This window comes from Ambystoma mexicanum, chromosome 8 (genome assembly GCF_040938575.1).
Source record: "Ambystoma mexicanum isolate Mex_15411 chromosome 8, UKY_AmexF1_1, whole genome shotgun sequence".
Classification (NCBI taxonomy): domain Eukaryota; kingdom Metazoa; phylum Chordata; class Amphibia; order Caudata; family Ambystomatidae; genus Ambystoma; species Ambystoma mexicanum.
This window is the reverse complement of record NC_090929.1, coordinates 1123943503-1123961684: the sequence shown is the minus strand read 5'-3', so window position 1 is coordinate 1123961684 and position 18182 is coordinate 1123943503. Positions and strand designations below refer to the sequence as shown.

At 45.7% G+C, this 18182-nt stretch overlaps 1 protein-coding gene across 2 annotated transcripts in view; it reads right to left on the bottom strand.

The window, feature by feature from the left end:
- Positions 1-1233: 1233 nt before the first annotated feature.
- Positions 1234-18182, bottom strand: part of VSTM4 (V-set and transmembrane domain containing 4) — a 168527-nt gene continuing 151578 nt past the window's right edge. For both annotated transcript variants that reach the window (XM_069611157.1, XM_069611158.1), the window contains one exon: positions 1234-1531. In XM_069611157.1, the coding sequence (XP_069467258.1) occupies positions 1406-1531 (126 nt within the window). In that variant the 3' untranslated portion in view covers positions 1234-1405. The remainder of the gene's footprint in view (positions 1532-18182) is intronic.

Below are 18182 nucleotides of genomic sequence, written 5' to 3'. Positions count from 1 at the left end.
CCTGAGGTTGCACGGCGGACGCTGCTCTACTGCTTGTCGGGTACGTGGTGGGCTTGTGGCCGCTGCAATGCCAGGGGAGCGGAGCGGCCTTGGGGTCTGGTGGGTCACTGACCAGACTCCTGCTGAGCTAGGGGTCCATCTGATCTTCTTTGTGTCTGATGGGGTCAGATCCTGGTCGCCATTGTTAAAGAGCGCACGCAGGGTCATAGGATATATTGATATATGCATTTATTGCAAGTCAAACACTTTAAGAACCCTCAGATGCCCACACGTAGCCTGAACACCTTCAGGATCCCACCCACTGCCTTCCATAGAATCTTTATAAAAGTAAACACTTACAAGCTTGTCCTGGCAGAATCTTTATGAGCCAGCATTCCACCTGGCCTCTAACATTCAGTGCCAAGATTCACTTGCATACAAACATGCCTCAAGCCACATCATACCAATTCCCTTCACTACAGTTACCTAAGGTACACTTATGTACCCTGCTTCCTCACAAAATGCCTGCCACAAAATATACAGCAATTCAAAGCATCTGGCTTATATCGATGCGAGTTAGAACTCTCTTGAACCTCATTTTCACAAACCTCACCGAAGTTCATAAAGACTGATCCAGTCAAACTCGTTGAGATTCAGGAGAAACACATTTTCTCCAAACTGGTTCGCCCGTGCTTAACAGAGTGGCACTTTTACATTCCGTTGTACAGCCTATGGGGTCTTTGTGATCACTGAGAAAATTAAATACTGAATGCAAAAATGTGGAATTTTCTTTTTTCTTTTTGTATAAATATATGCAGGGGAGACCCCACGCAGCCCTCCCCCCCATTCTCTCCTTTACCCAACTAAGTGCCCTAACTAACCCCTGCCACATATAATTGCGGTGAAATCCAAAGAAAAAAAAGTGAACGTATAATGCGCAGCCTATGACCTGTTGGAATGGCAAATAGACGTGGTCTAAAATATTTAGGGAAAACAGTATCACCTCTCCTTATGCAGGCCATCTGCACATGAATTCCAACTGAGTAATCTACTTCTCTACAGTGGGCCCGCATTACACTCTGTTACATTTATTGCTGCAACCTCCTGACTTTACACAACCGCCAAGCACTGCACACTTTTGCACTGAAAAAGTCTTACCTTTTGATGGACAGAAAATATCTTCTGAAAACAGGGATTCTCATATTCTCTGATCTGAAATCTGGCACAAGCGGAAACAAAGACACAAGACACGGCTTGGTAGCACTATATGCATGGGTAGGTTTATCATGTGGATCGCTACAACTAGCATACATCCTAATGCCAGAAAAGAGCACGGAAAGACAGCAAGGTAAAAAAATAACGAGTTGTGTTGACTTTATAAATATCAGTCCAGAGCGGGCAGAGAGCCATCATTGGCATAGTCCACCTAGATGGTGTTCTCCTCGAACAGGATCTGGGCGTAGACCGTAGATGTGGGTTGGCCCTTGGCCGGCGGCGGGGGTTTCATCAGCTCCAGCTCGGCGTATGTCAGGCTCTCCTCTGTGATTCGTGGCTGCAAGACACAAAGAGGAAGAAGCAATGTGAAAAAGGCACACCTTTGATCTTCATGGGCTATTGGTCTGGTGTGGCCGCAATGGGTCTTCTTGAGGTAGTTTGTCTCGGGAGGATAGCTCAGGGGCAACACCTTCGCCTTGGAAGCAAGACGACGTGGAGCAACTCAGGTTCAATCCCCGGGTCCGCGCTTAGAAACCTCTGGGTATTAAGCGCGTTATAAATAACCAATCATAATCCTAGTAAAACAAGACCAGCTGTCTGTATACTAGCGGGCTATTATGGTATAGCTGGCTCTTTATTGGCTATTGTGGAACAATTGACTTTTTATGGGCTTGAGTGGGATGGAGTACATTTTACATCTTATCACTCACAACCCGCTTCCCTTCCCTCCTCTCTTTCCCCTACCCCACACCCTCAAAATACTCTGCCTTCTCCTCATGGCCATCTCCTCTCTCAATCTTCCCCTCACCTCCCAAACCCACTCAACCCCACTCCCCAAAGCCTCATTCCAACGCCGCAATCTCATCTACCCTCACCTCATCTCACTAACACAACCAATGCCTTTGACGTTGTCCTCTGGAACACCAGGTAAATTTGTCCTCGACCTCTTCCTACACCTCAACCTCCAATTTCTCTGTATTACAGAAACCTGGATCCCGCCCCACAACACCTCTGTTCCTGCTTTCCTCACCTTCTCCTCTTCTTCTTTTGACCATGTCCCTCGATCCTCTGCCCGCGGAGGTGGTCTAGGCCTTCTCTTTCGACCACACTTCACATTCTCTCCCTCTCCTACTTCTCTACCTACCTTCCCTTCCTTTGAATTCATGTTCAAAATCTTTAATTCTCCTCATGCTATCTCATTCCTAATCATCTACCGCCCCCCTGGCCCTGTCGGCTCCTTCTATGAGGACATTGACCATCTCCTTAGCCTCATTTCCCCCAACCCCACTCCACTAATTGTACTTGGCAACTTTAATCTCCATCTTTCCTCTTCTCCTCTCCTCTCCATCCTTGACTCCTACCTTCTCTCTCCCCTACCATCCCCTGCTACCCATCAGTCTGGCTCTACTATTGATTTCATCTTCTCCTCCTCTTTCACCGCCTCTCCTATTTCCTCCTTACCCAACTACCTATCCGATCACACTTTACTCTCTTTTTCCCTCACCCCCATCCCCTTCTCCTCCTCCCACCCCATCATCCGCCCTCTTCTCCCGATGTGATTATGCAGCTTTAACCCTTCTCTATTCCACACATCTCACTTCTCCTCTCTCTCTGCATCAGATGCCTCCTCTGTCTTAACTTCCTCTCTCTCCTCCACTCTCAATGTCCTTTACCCTCTCTCCTCATTTCGGCCTTCCCGCCGACCTGCTCAACCTTGGCACTCGTCTCATCTCTCCTCCAGGCGCCACCTCCTTAGGCGCCTTGAATGTCTCTGGCTTAAAAACCCCACCCCCTCTAACCAATCTGCATACTTCTCCTATCACACCCTCTACGATTCTTGCCTCAACTCTGCCAAACGCACCTACTTCTCTGACCTCCTCCAGTCTCAATCCTCCCACCCTCGCCGCATCTTTCAAACTTCATCCCAACTTCTCTCCTCAGCTACCCCTGACCCTTCCATTGCCTCTCCTCTCTCTGCCACTGATCTTGCCTCCTTTTTCTCTAATAAAGTACTCAATCTCCGTCAAACTATCCTTTCCTCCTCCTCTTACTCTCCCCCTCCTCTTCCTCCTCCTCTCCCATCCTCTTCCATGGCCTCCTTCACTCCTGTCACTCAGTCTGAAGTTTCCCTCCTTCGAACCAAAACTCATCCTACAGCTTCTTCCGCTGACCCCATACCTACCCCCCTCATCCCTAAAATCTACCCTCTCCTTATACCTTATCTCACCTCCTTTTTTAACATCTGCCTCTCAACTTCCTCTTTTCCTGCTCCTTTTAAACATGCAACTATTATCCTCATTCTCAAAAAACCTTCTGCTAATCCCCATCTCGCATCCAACTATCGCCCCATCTTTCTCCTTCCCTTTCTCTCCAAACTTCTTGAATGCATTGTCTATTCTCAACTCTCTTCCTTTATCTCTAACCACTCCCTCCTTCCCCTGCCCAATCCGGCTTCCCCCCTCTACACTCCACTGAAATGGCCCTCATTTCTGTTCTCAACTCTCCTTCTGCACGCTACTCTAAGCACTCCTCCATTCTTATTCTCCTTGATCTCTCCGCTGCATTTGATACTGTCGACCATCCTCTTCTCCTCAACTCCCTCTCTTCATTTGGCCTAAAAGACTCTGTCCTCAATTGGCTCTCCTCTTATCTTTCTAACCGCACCTTTTCTGTCTCCTGGGGTGGCTCCACCTCTCCCACATATCCTCTCAACCACAGAGTCCCCCAAGGTTCTTTCCTTGGTCCGTTTCTTTTATCACTCTACACTTCTTTTCTAGCTCCCATCATCTCCTCATTTGGTACCTCACATCATTTCTATGCTGATGATACCCAGCTTTTCCTCTCCTTCTCCTCTGACATTCATGATAAACTCTCTTCTTGCCTTTCTGCTATTAAACCCTGGATGTCTTCTCACTTCCTTATTCTTAACGCTGAAAAAACTGAACTCCTTTTCTTCCCTGCCAACACTCTTCCTCCTCCCTCCCCTCCCTCTTTCATTCTCTTTCCCCCTCCCAACTCTCCTTCTCTTCCCACGCTCATAACCTTGGTCTTCATATCGACCCCTACCTCTCCCTATCGCACCACATTTCTGTCACTGCCAAATCCTGTCGCTTTCACCTCTACAACATTCGTAAAATACAACCCCTCCTAACCTTTCATGCTACTAAACTCTTGATCACCTCCCTCATCTTCTCCAGACTTTTCTACTGTTTCTCCCTTTTCTTCGGACTCCCCTCCTCTCACCTCTCCCCACTAAAATCTATCTACCATTCCGCCATCCGCTCCCTCTTCCTTCTCTCACCTTTTGACTCCATCTCTTCTTCTCTCACCTCCCTAGGCTGGCTTTCTTTTCACTCCCAGCTTAAATTCAAGTTCCTCTGTCTTGTCTTCAAATCCCTCCATGGTCTTGCCCCCGCACCTTTCCTCCCTTCTTACTCTCTACTCCCCCTCTCGCTCTCTTCGCTCTGCTGATATTTTCCTTCTCTCTCCTCCTCTGCCTCCCTGCGCCTCCTCCTGCTTCCGCTCTTTCCAAATCCTTGCTCCGTTCCACTGGAACCGCCTCCCCCTACCCATCTGCTCTTCTCCCTCCTACCCTACCTTTCGCTCTTCTCTAAAATCGTATCTTTTCCATTCCCCCAACACCTCTCACTTCCGCTTCTACGTCTCTCCGCCCATGCCTCACCTCCTACTTCTCCACCTCTACACCTCTCCTCCCCTCTACTCCCCTTTTATCCTACCTCCTGCTCTTACTTAGTCTTATTCTTTCCTCTCTTCTTCCTCACACCCTCTTGCCACCCTTCTTACTTGCGCTAACATCTCCTCTCATCCCTCCCATTCCCTCTTATTCCTTTGTCCCTCTACACTCCCTCCTCACCTCAGCAATAATGTAAATAGTTCCTTGTTCCGTTGAGTTTTGATTCAATAACCATCTTATATTTGTTGTATCTCCCACTCCCTCTTATTCCTTTGTCCCTCTCCACTCCTTCCTCACCAATAATGTTAATTGTTCCTTATACCGTTTTCAATTTGTGTTTCAATTATCTTCTTTTGTTTATTGTATCTCCCCTCCCCTTATTCCTTTGTCCCTCTCCACTCCCTCTTCACCTCAGCAATAATGTAAATTGTTCCTTATACTGTTTTCGAGTTGTGATTCAATTACCATCTTATGCTTGTTGTATTTATTCTAGTTCTTCTGTAAAGCACATTGGATTAAAGTGCTATATAAATTCAATAAAATACAAATACTTTTCTCCAGCAGTACACATCCTTGCCACACGCTCGAGCACAGATGGCATAGGGTGTTCTTCTTTATAGCAGAGTACCAACCTGGAACGCAGATTTCAGAAAGTGTTCTCCTTCTCTGGAAGAGTAACACTCTAAAACATTGAATGGAGATGTGCTTCCACTCTGAGGTGGAAAACAGAATGCAGAGGGTGTTCTCACTCATATGCAGAGCACTGAACTTGCTCACAGAATGCAGACGGTATTCTCCTACCTCCCTGAATACCACCCTGGAACATAGAATGAAGAGGTGGTCTCACTCCCTGGAAGAGGAGCACTATACAGTGCAGACAGCAGCACAGGTGGTCCATCCCTGGCAGAATTCCGCTCTATGGCACACACAGTGAGTGGTGTTTTACCTCCGTCTGGTATATTATTACCCTACTTTACAGGCTGTGGAAGGTGTACTCCTTTCCAGCCAGTGTACCACGCTCAGTAATAAAGTGTAGATGGTGTGCTCCCTTTCTGGCAGAATACCACCCAAAGTCAAGACTGTGGAAGGCGTTCTCCCGCCCGTGCAGAGTACCACCCTTGGTCACAGACTCTGGAAAGTGTTCTTACTTCCTCCCAGTGTACCACCCTTGATCATAACCTGTTGAATGTGTTCCCCCTTCCTGCCACAGTAAAACCCTTGGTCACAGACTGTGGAAAGTGTCCTTCCTTCTTGCCAGAGTACAACCATTGGTCACAGCCTGTGGAAAGTGCCCTTCCTTCCTACCAGAGTACCACCAGAGTACCACCCTTGATCATAACCTGTGCAATGTGTTCTCCCTTCCTGCCAGAGTACCATTCTAAATCATAGACTGTGGAAGGTGTTCTCCCTGGAGGGCAGAGTACTGGAGGGCAGAGTACTACCCTTGTTTATAACCTGTGGAAGGTGTTCTTGCTCCCCGGCAGAATACCACCCTTATTCATAGACTGTGGAAGGTGTTCTCTCTTCCTGTTACAGTACTGCCCACATGCGGAGTGGTGTAAGGTGTTCTCTGTGGAAGGTGCTGTCTTTCCCGGTCGGACTTAGTAGCATTCTACAGCACAGACGGTAAATGGTGCTGTGCAACCCTGGCAGAGCTCTACTCGATGGCACAGAAAATCTTCTCCAACCCTGGCAGTGTTCCTCTCCAACCCTTGCAGTGTTTCACCCTCTTTCACAGCCTGTCAAGGTACTCTGCTGGCTGGACAGACACCACAAGTCCCTCTAACATGCTGACTTACGCCACGAGTCCTTTCCAGGCTCTGACCCAGGCTTGCACTGGCCATTAGGACAGTAAGGCAAAGCCCAAAGGCCTGACCCAAATTCCTAGTGTGGGACCGTTTTTTGGGCCAACGTGGGCCTGTTTGTTGAGATGCTGAACGGTGCAGATCATAGTTTTTACCAATGATACTGACAAAATGCACTATTTGCAATAGCATATTTTGACAAAATACCCCATTTGTCAGTATTCCAACAATGTGTCATACAACTTGATACCTGTGACTGTGGGCCACTTTTTTCTATTAGGGCCTGGGACCATTTTATGTTTCAGTACGACCCTGCCCTAAACCCAGGCATCATTATTTTTGTGGGAACCATGGACTTGGGCGGCAATAGTCCTATTTCTTTGACTGCCTTCTCGTCTTTCTCTCGCGCCCATTATCTTCGGAGATGAAAAATAACGCTCTCTGCTCCCCCCCAGGTCAGCGGGCAGAGACGGCTGCTCTGCCTTTTTCATGCATTTTTATGATGTTCCTTTTGTAAACATAATTAAATAAAGCCAAAGCACACTAAATAAATAATTGCATCTCGAAAAGCAATAAAACCAAATAAAATTAGTACGCTCATAAACGGAGACGGCCCCTCAATTACCGCTCCAAGCCGCGGCTCGCTGCAAAACGCGGAGCAGACGCTCCCCCATGCATATTTCTCGCATGTAATAATTCGATTGTGGATATGAAGGAATCCGCTGGAGGATGTGGGCTGTGCCGTGTCTGTGGCGCTTCCCGCGCATACAGTGCGATCCCGGGCCCAGGATCCGACAGAAAAAGTATCTCTCTGCGGCCGCCTCGTGCTCGGACCTTCCTCGCTGCACGAGACCCGGGGCCAGACTTGTCTGAGGAAAATTCACGAGAGAGAAGACGGACTCTTCCACACGCTCGGCTCTGCGTCCTCCTTAAGGGAACTGGAACACGCTTCAAGTGCGCATAAGGGAAATATTGACTGTGTTTGAGGTATGCTGTGTATTTCCAGGCACCCGAAGGGAGGTCTCACATGCTAAGGTGTATATGCACAAACAGTGGCCCCCTGAGAGGTTCATAGAGGTCGGTTATGTACTGAAGTTGCAGTCTGTATTTCCCCTATGAAACCACTGTAGTCATTAATCAAGAAAAAGCGCATATTTATACTAATGGGATGTTAGGTATTTAAGCAGCCCAATGGATTGCAAGTGTGACGCTTTCCTGCATTCGGCCAATCCCTGTTCATAGCCCAATCCTTATTCTTAGGGCCCATGCCTGCCCTGAGTCTTTGATGGTCTACCCTGATCCAAAACCGATTAATGCAGGGATAGTATAAGCACTAGGCAAACTAGGTGGCTGCCTAGTGTGCTGGCCAGAAGGGGGCGCCAAACAGGATATTCATTTCTTATCATGAATTTCAAGAGATGTAAAGCAATTTACGACAAAGGGGCGAAATTAGGGGACTGCTGCAAAACACAGCGGTCACGTGTCTAAGAGCACCTGACTTGGCAGTGGAGGTAGGGCTGTTGTCATTGACACCAGACACAAGGCGGAGATACTGTGTGCCAAGTTCACAGGATCTCCACCTCCAAACGTGGGGCGGGGGCGGGAGGTGCTGGGGCACAGCAAGTGGTGTTGGTGGAAGGAAGTATTCCTTCTGACACCCTTCAAATACACACCTACTGTATGTCAATAAAATGTAAAATGGCCGACATTGACTGAGAAGACTCTCTCACACAGGAAGGTTTGGGTGTTGGGTTGTGGCGGGGGCGGGGGTTGGGGTTAGGGGTGCAGTTGTGGGATAAGAATGCTTCAGGGTCCTTATTTGTAATTTGCCCTGATATCATGGATTATTCCCAATCATGCCCGAAAATGTTCTTTCTAATCCGAGATGATCTGCTTATTGTTTCTAATCCTGCCTGCGGGGTATAGATGGTGTGTGTAAGGAAGAGTGGTTAAGTGTTACCTTGTTAAGTAAACAAAGTGTAATACATGACAGTGAAAAGCAGATTTTGAAGGTGGATAGCAGGACATGCATGTGAAGAGGTCCAGGCACATTTGGCAGGAGGGTCTTCCATAGTAAGGACACATGCGGTCAGCATTGGGGGGGGGTTACATTACTTTTTGCCTAGGGTGCCTAAAATCCTTGCTGCGGCCAGGCCTCCATGCTCTGAGGGCCATGCCTATCCCAAGAACACGCCCTGGTCAGAGACCTACCCCTGCCTGACACCTATCCTTGTCCTGAAGCTCAACCATATCCCAAGCCCCATGTCATCTCTGAGGCCCATCCCTTCTTTGAGACCAATCCCTTCACTGAGAACCACCCCTACACTCTGAAGCTCATACTTGCTGAAAGCTCCTTCCTGGCCTGTGGCCACTCCTTCTACAGAGTGCAATCTTTGGTTTAAGGCCCATTCCTTCTTTGAGGCCTATCCCTAGTCCAAGACCCATCCCTGCAGCGAGGCACAGCCCGGCACTGAGGGTGAAGGTACATCAAGATGCCCACATTTTCAAGTGAAATCGGAAAGCCAGATCCTGGATACGGAGTTTGTGTGAGGTTTCAGTTGGCATTGTGATGGATTTGACACCAGTTCTTGGAAAGCGAGCTGGGATGCCTATCTAAGGATACTGAACATTTCGGCGTTCCTTTTTGTTTAGCCCGGTGGTCCACAGTAAGGCAAGCCAGGCAGTATGCCAAAAGCACGTTCCTCTTCCCTACATTTTAGAGAAATACTCGTGCTCGTGTCAGATTTTGTGCTGAACCAAGACCAGTGTGAGATAATTCTAGCCTCATCCGTCCAGACAGGTGGCATGTTGCAACACTCACCCAATCTCCTTGCCACTAATGCTACTCCCTGAGTGATCAGCAAGACCCTGCAACATTTCTTTTCCCCAACATGCCCCTAGACATTTTCTCTTTCCCTTAAAGTGTTTTAATACATTTAAAGGAAATCCCCCCCATTCATGTCAGCTATTGCGCTTAATAAAGTTGTGTGCGAGCATGAATTCCATCAAGTGCCCCAGCACAAAGCAAGTTTGCGATGAGCCTGGCGGAAAAAGTCAAATCTGTCTCAAATAAAATCCCAGAGCCTGAGAAAGGCTTATCTAGCCTTCCTTTCTAATAAATACAGATATTTCCAAAATTAAAATATAATATGATATTCTTTTCACTACTGCCTAACACCATCCATAAAATCATTGCCTACAATCGCTGGCTCAAGTAAAATGCTCCAGTTCTTAGAGTGACACAGACAACATCCTGGTCCAGCGCTAAAAGATTGAAGTGACTGCTGGCGAGCCCCAGAGGCAAGTGCTGTATATAGTCAGGTGAATCGAGCTTCATGCTTTTTCTTTATCTGAATCTCTAAAAAGTTTGAGTAGCTCAGCTAATGCCGAATACAGTGGCACTGTCTCCGCCAGCTCGCCTAGATCTCTACCATTCGCCCGAACCTTCCTCTTAGCAGCTGTGCCCCAACTCACCTATCCCATACTCTGCCAAAAATGCTTTCCCTCCAATTCAACCTCTGGTGCTCTCACTGCATGGCCCCCCTCTCTGCGCTTTTAGGTTCCTCGGCTTATGGGCAAACACATCAGCCCCTTGGCTCACACTAATATTTCTTCCAGCCCAAACACACCTCACCTAGGCAGAACATTGGGTTACCTTGCCTGCCCTCAGACAGAGGGCCCTCCTCCAGAGCCCTTTCTATACTCCTTTTCGCACTGTGCAGAGGTTGAAATCCATTCCTCGCATTCCAGATCCCTTGCTTACTCACACCTCATTCCAGACTCGGTCATACTCAGGCATCAAGAACCCAGGCTCAGCCCATCAAAGACACTCCATAAATCATCATACTCTCACTTGCCCATATATCTCTATGGGGGTATGTCCCTCCTTGTGTAGGTACTGAGCCTTGGTAAGGACCTTTCTGCCCTCCCAAAACTTAAACATGTCCATCCCTCTCTCTTCTCTGGTCAAATCACTCCTATGATTCCTCATTAACACTCCAGAAACCAAAACCGATCCCTGTGATGCACCAGGATTTTCCAAGGGTCCTCAACACAGTAGAATACTCAGCTAATAATAATTCTTTTCTGGGTGGTTCCCCTATACCCCTTGTCTCTGATCAAGTTCCGTAAGGAGTAAATCGTTGTTCCGCCCTGGGGATCTGGCCTTACCAACCTTAGAGATTCAGGTGACCAAACTACAATTAATGGAGCCCCAAGACTGGTGGAAACAGCTGCCACCCCTTCAGGTAGTAGAAATACTCTCAATACTTTCAAGCCTGCTGCACTTAATTCGCCTAGCATCTGAAACCTGGCGATGCCTAGCTCTCTGTGCAATGGCTTCCCACTTTCCACGTTCACCTCGGGTAAACACTTCTGCTGCTGGTTCTCCCATCCCCATGACCTGCTCACTCGTCGATGCGCTCCTCTTCCTAAACACAAAATTGTGTTCTTCCTCACAGAGACGTGGCTTAAAAATAACCTCACCCCTGTTAGGATCAGATCTACTCCTACAGGAGTAAACAATAATATTGAACAATGGAACTGAACAAGCGTGAGGCATCACTCTTGTTTTCAAGGACTCATTCTTTATTATTTTCTAGTCAGAATTTACTTTTCCGTTCTGCGAATCAATGCTCCGTAGATTCCATATTTCTCATTCTTCCTGTCTCTTTCTTCTTACCTATCTGTCCCTTTGATACACATCTATATGTGCAGAGGAGTTATCAGCCTTTATTGGAGGCTCCCTGGCAGGGCATAATAGCTCATGGATCCTGGGGGTCTTTCAGGGTTTGGCTACGGTTACTCTTAAGCTGGTTCACAATTTAATAAAGCCCTAATTTGGAAGGCCTACAGTTACACCTGATGAATACCAAGGTGACACACACAGCAGGCCACACCCTGGATAGTAGTCACCTTCCCGCCCTCTCCAGTTTTCTGTGTGCATTGCCAGCTTTCAGTCTTCCGTGGCCGGATAATTCAGTCTTTTTCTTCAATGTGAACCTTCCGGCCTTCCCAGAACACACACACCTGTTATAAAGAAATCTTTTCCCAGAAACATCATTGAAGAAGACCAAATCCCTTTTCTTATAGAGAATCCCACCCTGTTCCATCAATTCTTTTTAACACTCTGTTAGGAACACAAATCTTTGTTGGATTGGATATCTGTCCCCCCCTACTTAAAAGGTGCTAACCTCAGAAATTAAAGCACAAACATTGTTTGTTTTTCCAAAAATATAAAAAGTTATAGTCGACAGCAGCTATAGACACCTGGAGAAGTAACTATAGCTTTAACGACAAGCAACAAGCTAGCATTCTAAAAGGTTATCGCCCAAAAATCTGCAAAGCCAACTTGTGCTTCTGTGTGCAAAGAGAGGTCTTTAAAATCATCTCAGAGATTCAAACTCCCACTCTCTGAATTAACATCTCTTTGCAAACCTTTTCAATTTTTAGGTGTTATGTTATGTTATGTTATGTTATGTTACTTGCCATTTATTTAGTGCTCTATATATCATTGGTATGACCTCAAATTGCTGGTAGGTTGAACGCCCTTGGGAAGCGTAGTTCTTGTCAGTCAAGAGAGATAGTGTTGTAGGGTGCGTGGGTGCGCCAGATATGTGTGCAGCTGATGTAATTTCCGGGTGGTAGCTGCATCGTAGCGTTAGGTGTGGTGCTGGAGATATCAGTTGGATGTGTGCAGCCTGGTGGGTGGACACCCAGCCTTGGGCTCTGGCTGCGTTAGGCCTGAAGGACGCATATGTGAGCAACTAGGCCAGAATGTGCTCGGCTAGTTGCGTTTTATTAGGGTGATGAGGTGTTCATGGGGTCGTATTTGTATGTGAACAGCTAGGCTGAATTAATCAGGGGTATAGCTGTGTTCCACTTCTATCCGAAACAAATTTCACTGGAAGCCTGTACTGAGGCAAAGATGACTGCATCTTTGCTGTCATGATCATAACTATCCCTTACCCTGAAGGAAATTCTTTGTTCTTCTCCCCTCCCTCATGGGAACACTTTTGCTTGCTTGCTTCAAGGACACCCTTGGCTTGTTTCACAACAGACCCTTGCCCCCCTGCTTTCTTTACGTTTATACGTAAGTTTCCACTAGTAGTGGAAGCAGCTAGATTGCTGATCAATGTCCCCTTTACGTTAGGGACAGTAATCCCAAAATTAAAGGAAGCATTTTGTAAGCAGTTTCTGGAATTGACCAATCTTGATCAATCTAACTCGAATAATTTCCCAGACATTCCTAACTGCAGATTCTTGGACAAATTAGTTGATGAGTCTGCTTACTCCCAATTTATGAGATTGTCAGACAAACACCCTATCCTGGATCTGGTGCAAGCTGGTTTCATATCAGATCATACTACTGAATCAGTCCTTCTTTCTATCTGGGACGGCCTGAAAACCGATATGGACTAGAACAATGCCTCTGCTCTGATCCTTCCAAAGCCATCTGCTGTGTTAGACTTAGGCAGCACCCACATGCTACAAGGCTATCTAATGGAATCAAGAATTAGGGAAAAGAATTTGGGCTGGATAATGTCTTTCCCAAATAAACACTCCCAAGGTCTTGGAACATTTCCAATCAGACTTTAATAAATGCCTCTTTAGGAGTTACCCAAGGTTAGTTGCTCTCCCCTCTTTATTTCAACATGAATATTTCTCCTCTACCCTCCTTCTTAAAATCACTCAATCATTCTTGCTATATCTACTTGAATGGTACCCAACTAATCCAAAAAAGGTTCCAAAAAGTCTCCTCCACCATTCAACATCACAGAATTTATAGAATTGACATCTAGATGGCCTACATGATTCTAGACCCAAAATATATATAAATCCTAGTATCTGTCAATCTACCTCTGAACCGGTCCTTTTAACAAGCAATGATTTGTCTTCCTGTGCTCTTGATGCATCCCCTTGGATAAAGGAATATTGTAATGCAATGGACACACTCCTTTCTCTTAGCCATGTCATATAGCTGAGTAGGGGTCACAAAAGTATGCAAACATAAATCCTAGGAGAACTGATTGTATTAAACACAAAAGTCCACACATGTCTACACCAATATAAAATGTCACCAAGGTGGCACAGAAGCCAGCACTAGTCCATGTAATACACTCCTATGCAAAAGACTAAGGAGATCACCTGACAAACTTATAGACCATACTCAAAGCATTTACTGGAGCTGGTGCCTTCTTGTCGATTACCACTGAACTTGTCTTCATAACTGAGACTCGATACAAACAAATATCTCACCGGCCGGCAATGAAGACTGTGAATCCCTCCATGTACACAGCAAGTTGACCCACAGGATCACACATTTATCATAATATACCAAATGCCACCCTGCAATTATTTGTTCAAATGTAAACTCACAGACGTGTTATACAAACGTTTTGGTTGATTGTGACTACCTCAAAATCCTGGGAGACTTTAACATGCAGCTAGAGAATAATGCAAACACTGTAACCGGAAAACTCTCAGCAAATCTAAATGATTGACACCTGAAAAATGTGTGAAAGGATGCATCCACAAATAGACACACACTGGATAGAATTATTTGCAATAAGAATCTCACAGTAGCACCCCTGTGCCTCTTCTCTGGACACTCTGCCACCTTCTCTTCAACATCGGCATGACCCCACTCACATATATCATCAGAAACTCAGATTTCACCTGCCACAACTATGCCGATGACCACAAAATTGTACACACACTTCCCCAAGCGTTAATAGAGACCAGCAGACCTCTCCAAAAGCCTCTCACAAACAGACTCCCAAATGATCATAAGAACACTAAAATGTAAATCAACAAAAAAAGGAAATCATGGTCTGTAATACCAGAATATGGAGCCAATCACAATTATTTCTTGTCCAGAAAAGATGGGAGCCCCCACTCAAGCAACTACAACAGTCAAATACCTTGGATTTCTCATGGACAATTCCCTCAACCAGATAAATCAATAGTCAGAATCTACTTTTTCCATTGAAGATTCATTCGACCCAGCATGCCACCCTTGTTCTTCCCACTCCGAATCTTCGCAGACATTGTAACAGTAATCTCATGCCTGGACTATCCAAGATCCTTCGCTAAGGCCGCCCAAGTTACTTGATGAAATGTCTTCAGAGAGTAAAAACGTCAACAGCCAGAATCCTGCAGATGCTGGAAAGATGGCAATGCATCACCCCAACACTCCGGACCCTCCACTGACTCCCAGTCAAGTGCAGAATCCAATTCAAGACCCTCTACAGCAATGTCTACTGATACCCTTCTATGGCTAAAGCCCAGGCACCACTTTTCCTAAATGAAAAGCTAGTCATCTCAGGGGTGAGAATAAATCCCCTGTCAGGGGACTGGGAACCAAAATGTGCAGGAAAGTACAAACCAAGAAACTGGTCCCCTCCAGTCACCCACTATCACTGTGGAACAACATCCCAGCAGAAATTGCAGAAGGATGGCTCCAATGATCTTGCAGTTCAGGAAAACATTGAAGATCCTATTGTTTAAACAGATTCTCAAACAGGGCTAAACATACAAGAGTATTAGTCATTAGACAGCCTGCACCAAAAATGGAGCCCACTGCACCGGTGACTCATTTTTAAAGGGTCAATTCTATATTCACTGCACTTTGTTGCTCTCCATCTAGGTTTACATTACATTTTATAAATAAATACATACATACAGATGTGCAGCCCTTGTGAGAACAGACTGATGCTATTTGTAAGACTACAATGGCCCACCGCTTATTATGGTGTCCATACTTAAAATATGTCAAGTTGGCTAAAACACTGAAATGATAATAACACGCATAAATATAATTTGAAAGAATAGGTGTTGAATTTTCACCAAGAAAAATCATTGACCAGTCCGGTTCAATGATAGGGCAACATAATGTTGCTGCAGATTCAATATGCAATATTTACCAGAATAAGAGCTTTTTAATTTGTATATATTGCTTTTATTTAACAACGTAGACTTTTTAAACGGAAATTGAGTGTTGCATAACCTGTGTGTGCCACATGAATTCCAGGAAGCCATAGAGTTCTGGAAAAATACCATATGCTAAATTATGTTTTTAGAATTTGTACTGCACACAGCTGCCATTTGCATGGTCTCCAGGTGCTATGGTGGATCTGGAATAGAGTGGATGGTTTTGGTTAGTTGGAAGGAAAGCGACAGGCAAGATTGCAGTGCTTTGTTTTGATATGTCTGATCGGAAGTACCCAAAGCTCTGCATGCGTGTCAGCTTTCTTGGCGAGAAGTGTAGGAAGCTTTGTGTCCAGAGGGTGGCCCTCATACTTATATTTTGGTGCTTAGTTGTCCAGGGGCTGAGTAAGTTTGCGATCTTTGAATTTTGGGAGAGTATTTTTTACTTTAAGCTGTGTGTGAATGGCTGGTTTGTGTTTGTGTGTGGTGAGCAAGGGAGAGGGAAATTGAGGGTTAGACAAAGGTGGGGAGCTTCCTGGGGGTATCCGTAGGCTTTCCAATTATTGGTCTTGCCAGAGGTTGCATTGTAGTGATAGGCGTTTGGCTTTACAAATTGATGCATGAAAAAGTCCTGTGTTGAGTTTTAAATATTCTGGGAGATAGGAAAGGGGTTCTCCTTTGGTTTTGGGCCTCTGTGATGTGATGTCTTCTAGTGGTTATGTTTTTGAGTGTCGTGCGTTGTGTTCTAGGGGGACAATCAGGAACCAGTATGGCATTAGCTTACGTTGGCATTCCCTTAGGTATGTTAATCATTGAAGAGCCAGGTTTTTCGACTTCTCCGTACTTTCATGTGGTCCTCTAGTGTGCAGATTTCCCTTGGTAGCGCATTCTAAAAATCTTCTGGTTTCCAATAGTTTGTAACTTCTTGACCTTAGGTCTCTGGTTGGTTGATAGAGTGAGATTTTGTTTTTTAGGAATTCTGCTCCTTGTCCTTCAAGTGCTCTGCGGGTGATACAGAGGGTCTTAAACTAGATCCTTTTTTTGATTGGTAGCAAGTGGAGTGGCCAGTATTATATGTTCCCTCCTGTTGAGTCTGAGTAGTATTCTAGTTGCAGTGTTTTGGATCCATTGAAATTCTTCTGTAATGTAGTTTGGCCTTCTTAGGTAAATGCTGTTTGAGTAGTCAATTCTTGAAAGTTCCAGGGAGAAGACGGCCAGTGCTCTGTGTGTGAAGACGAGGTTGGGCATTATCTGTCAGATAGTTTACAGGTGATAGCAGCATTTTTTGTCTATAACGTTGGCTTGGGTTCCAGTGTGAGTCTGTCGACCATTAATATGCCCACGTTCTTGATCATTTTAGATGGCTTTTGGCAGGTACCTGTTTCCAAAGGCTAATCTAGAGGTCTTACAGGTGCAGTGAAACTATCACTATTTCCATTTTGTCTGGATTGAGTTTTAGTTAGTTGCGCGTCACCCATTCACCTATTTGTGTGAGGCAGTTATTGAGGGAGTAGCTGAAGTTTGTGTTGTCACTCATTTTGCATGCGATTTGTGTATCATCCGCATTGTTATAACCAGTGGGGTCATATGATTTTATGATCTTCGTATAAGCGGTCATACAAATGGTGAAAAGGAGCTGTGAGAGGCTTGATGCCTGGGGAATTCCACAGGTATTGGATTGTGGGTTTAAACATAAAGGGGGGAGTAGGGGATTTGTAGATGAGCAGGTGGACACCTTCTCCCTGGTCTACCCCCCTTTAGCACCATCCCATTGGAATGACAGACAAAGAGCCACAAGTGGGAACCCTTGTATGAATTCTTGCAATATTCCTGCACCACGTAGAGTATATGAGAGACGATATGCACTCAGGCAACCATTTAGAGCAGAGGTCTTCAAACAGTGGGGCGCGCCCCCCCAGGGGTGCGCAGCCGCATCCCAGGGGGGGCGCCAGAGCCCATCATGAAATGTAAAAAAAAAATAAAATATATATATATATATATATATATATTCTTTTTTTTAGATTGGAGGAAATGGGAAGGGGCAGCTCACATGGTACGACTGGACCATAAAACAGTCTTAGGCACCAATGAAAAAATGGCCAGCAGTTGCAAATGGATATTCAGTCCTTTAGTCACAGACTGTTTGAATAGTACCCAAGGGGTTGTTTTATGTTCAAATGTAAAGAAATTGTGATATTTAAAGAATATTTATTCAGCAACAATGGTCAAAACTACTAGCTGCATAGTGAAGTAACTCCTCAAACTGGCCTACATTGGCCAATAAAGTGGCCCATTTGACTGGCCTACACTAGCATTTTGCATTTTTGGTACGGCCATCGCCCTATTACCCTATAGGCCAGTCCAAGCCTGCTGGCTCATCCATAATGGGTCAGGGGGTGTCCACCCACTGTCCACCTCACCCATTATGGAGGAGCCAAGGAGCCAGCCAAGTGAAACACTGAGCACTCCCTCAACTGCTTTTTCCAGCTGAGGGAGAGCTCCTGGGCTGGCTGAACTGTCAAAGGGAAACACTGTTTGCCTTTGACAGTTCATTTCCCCAG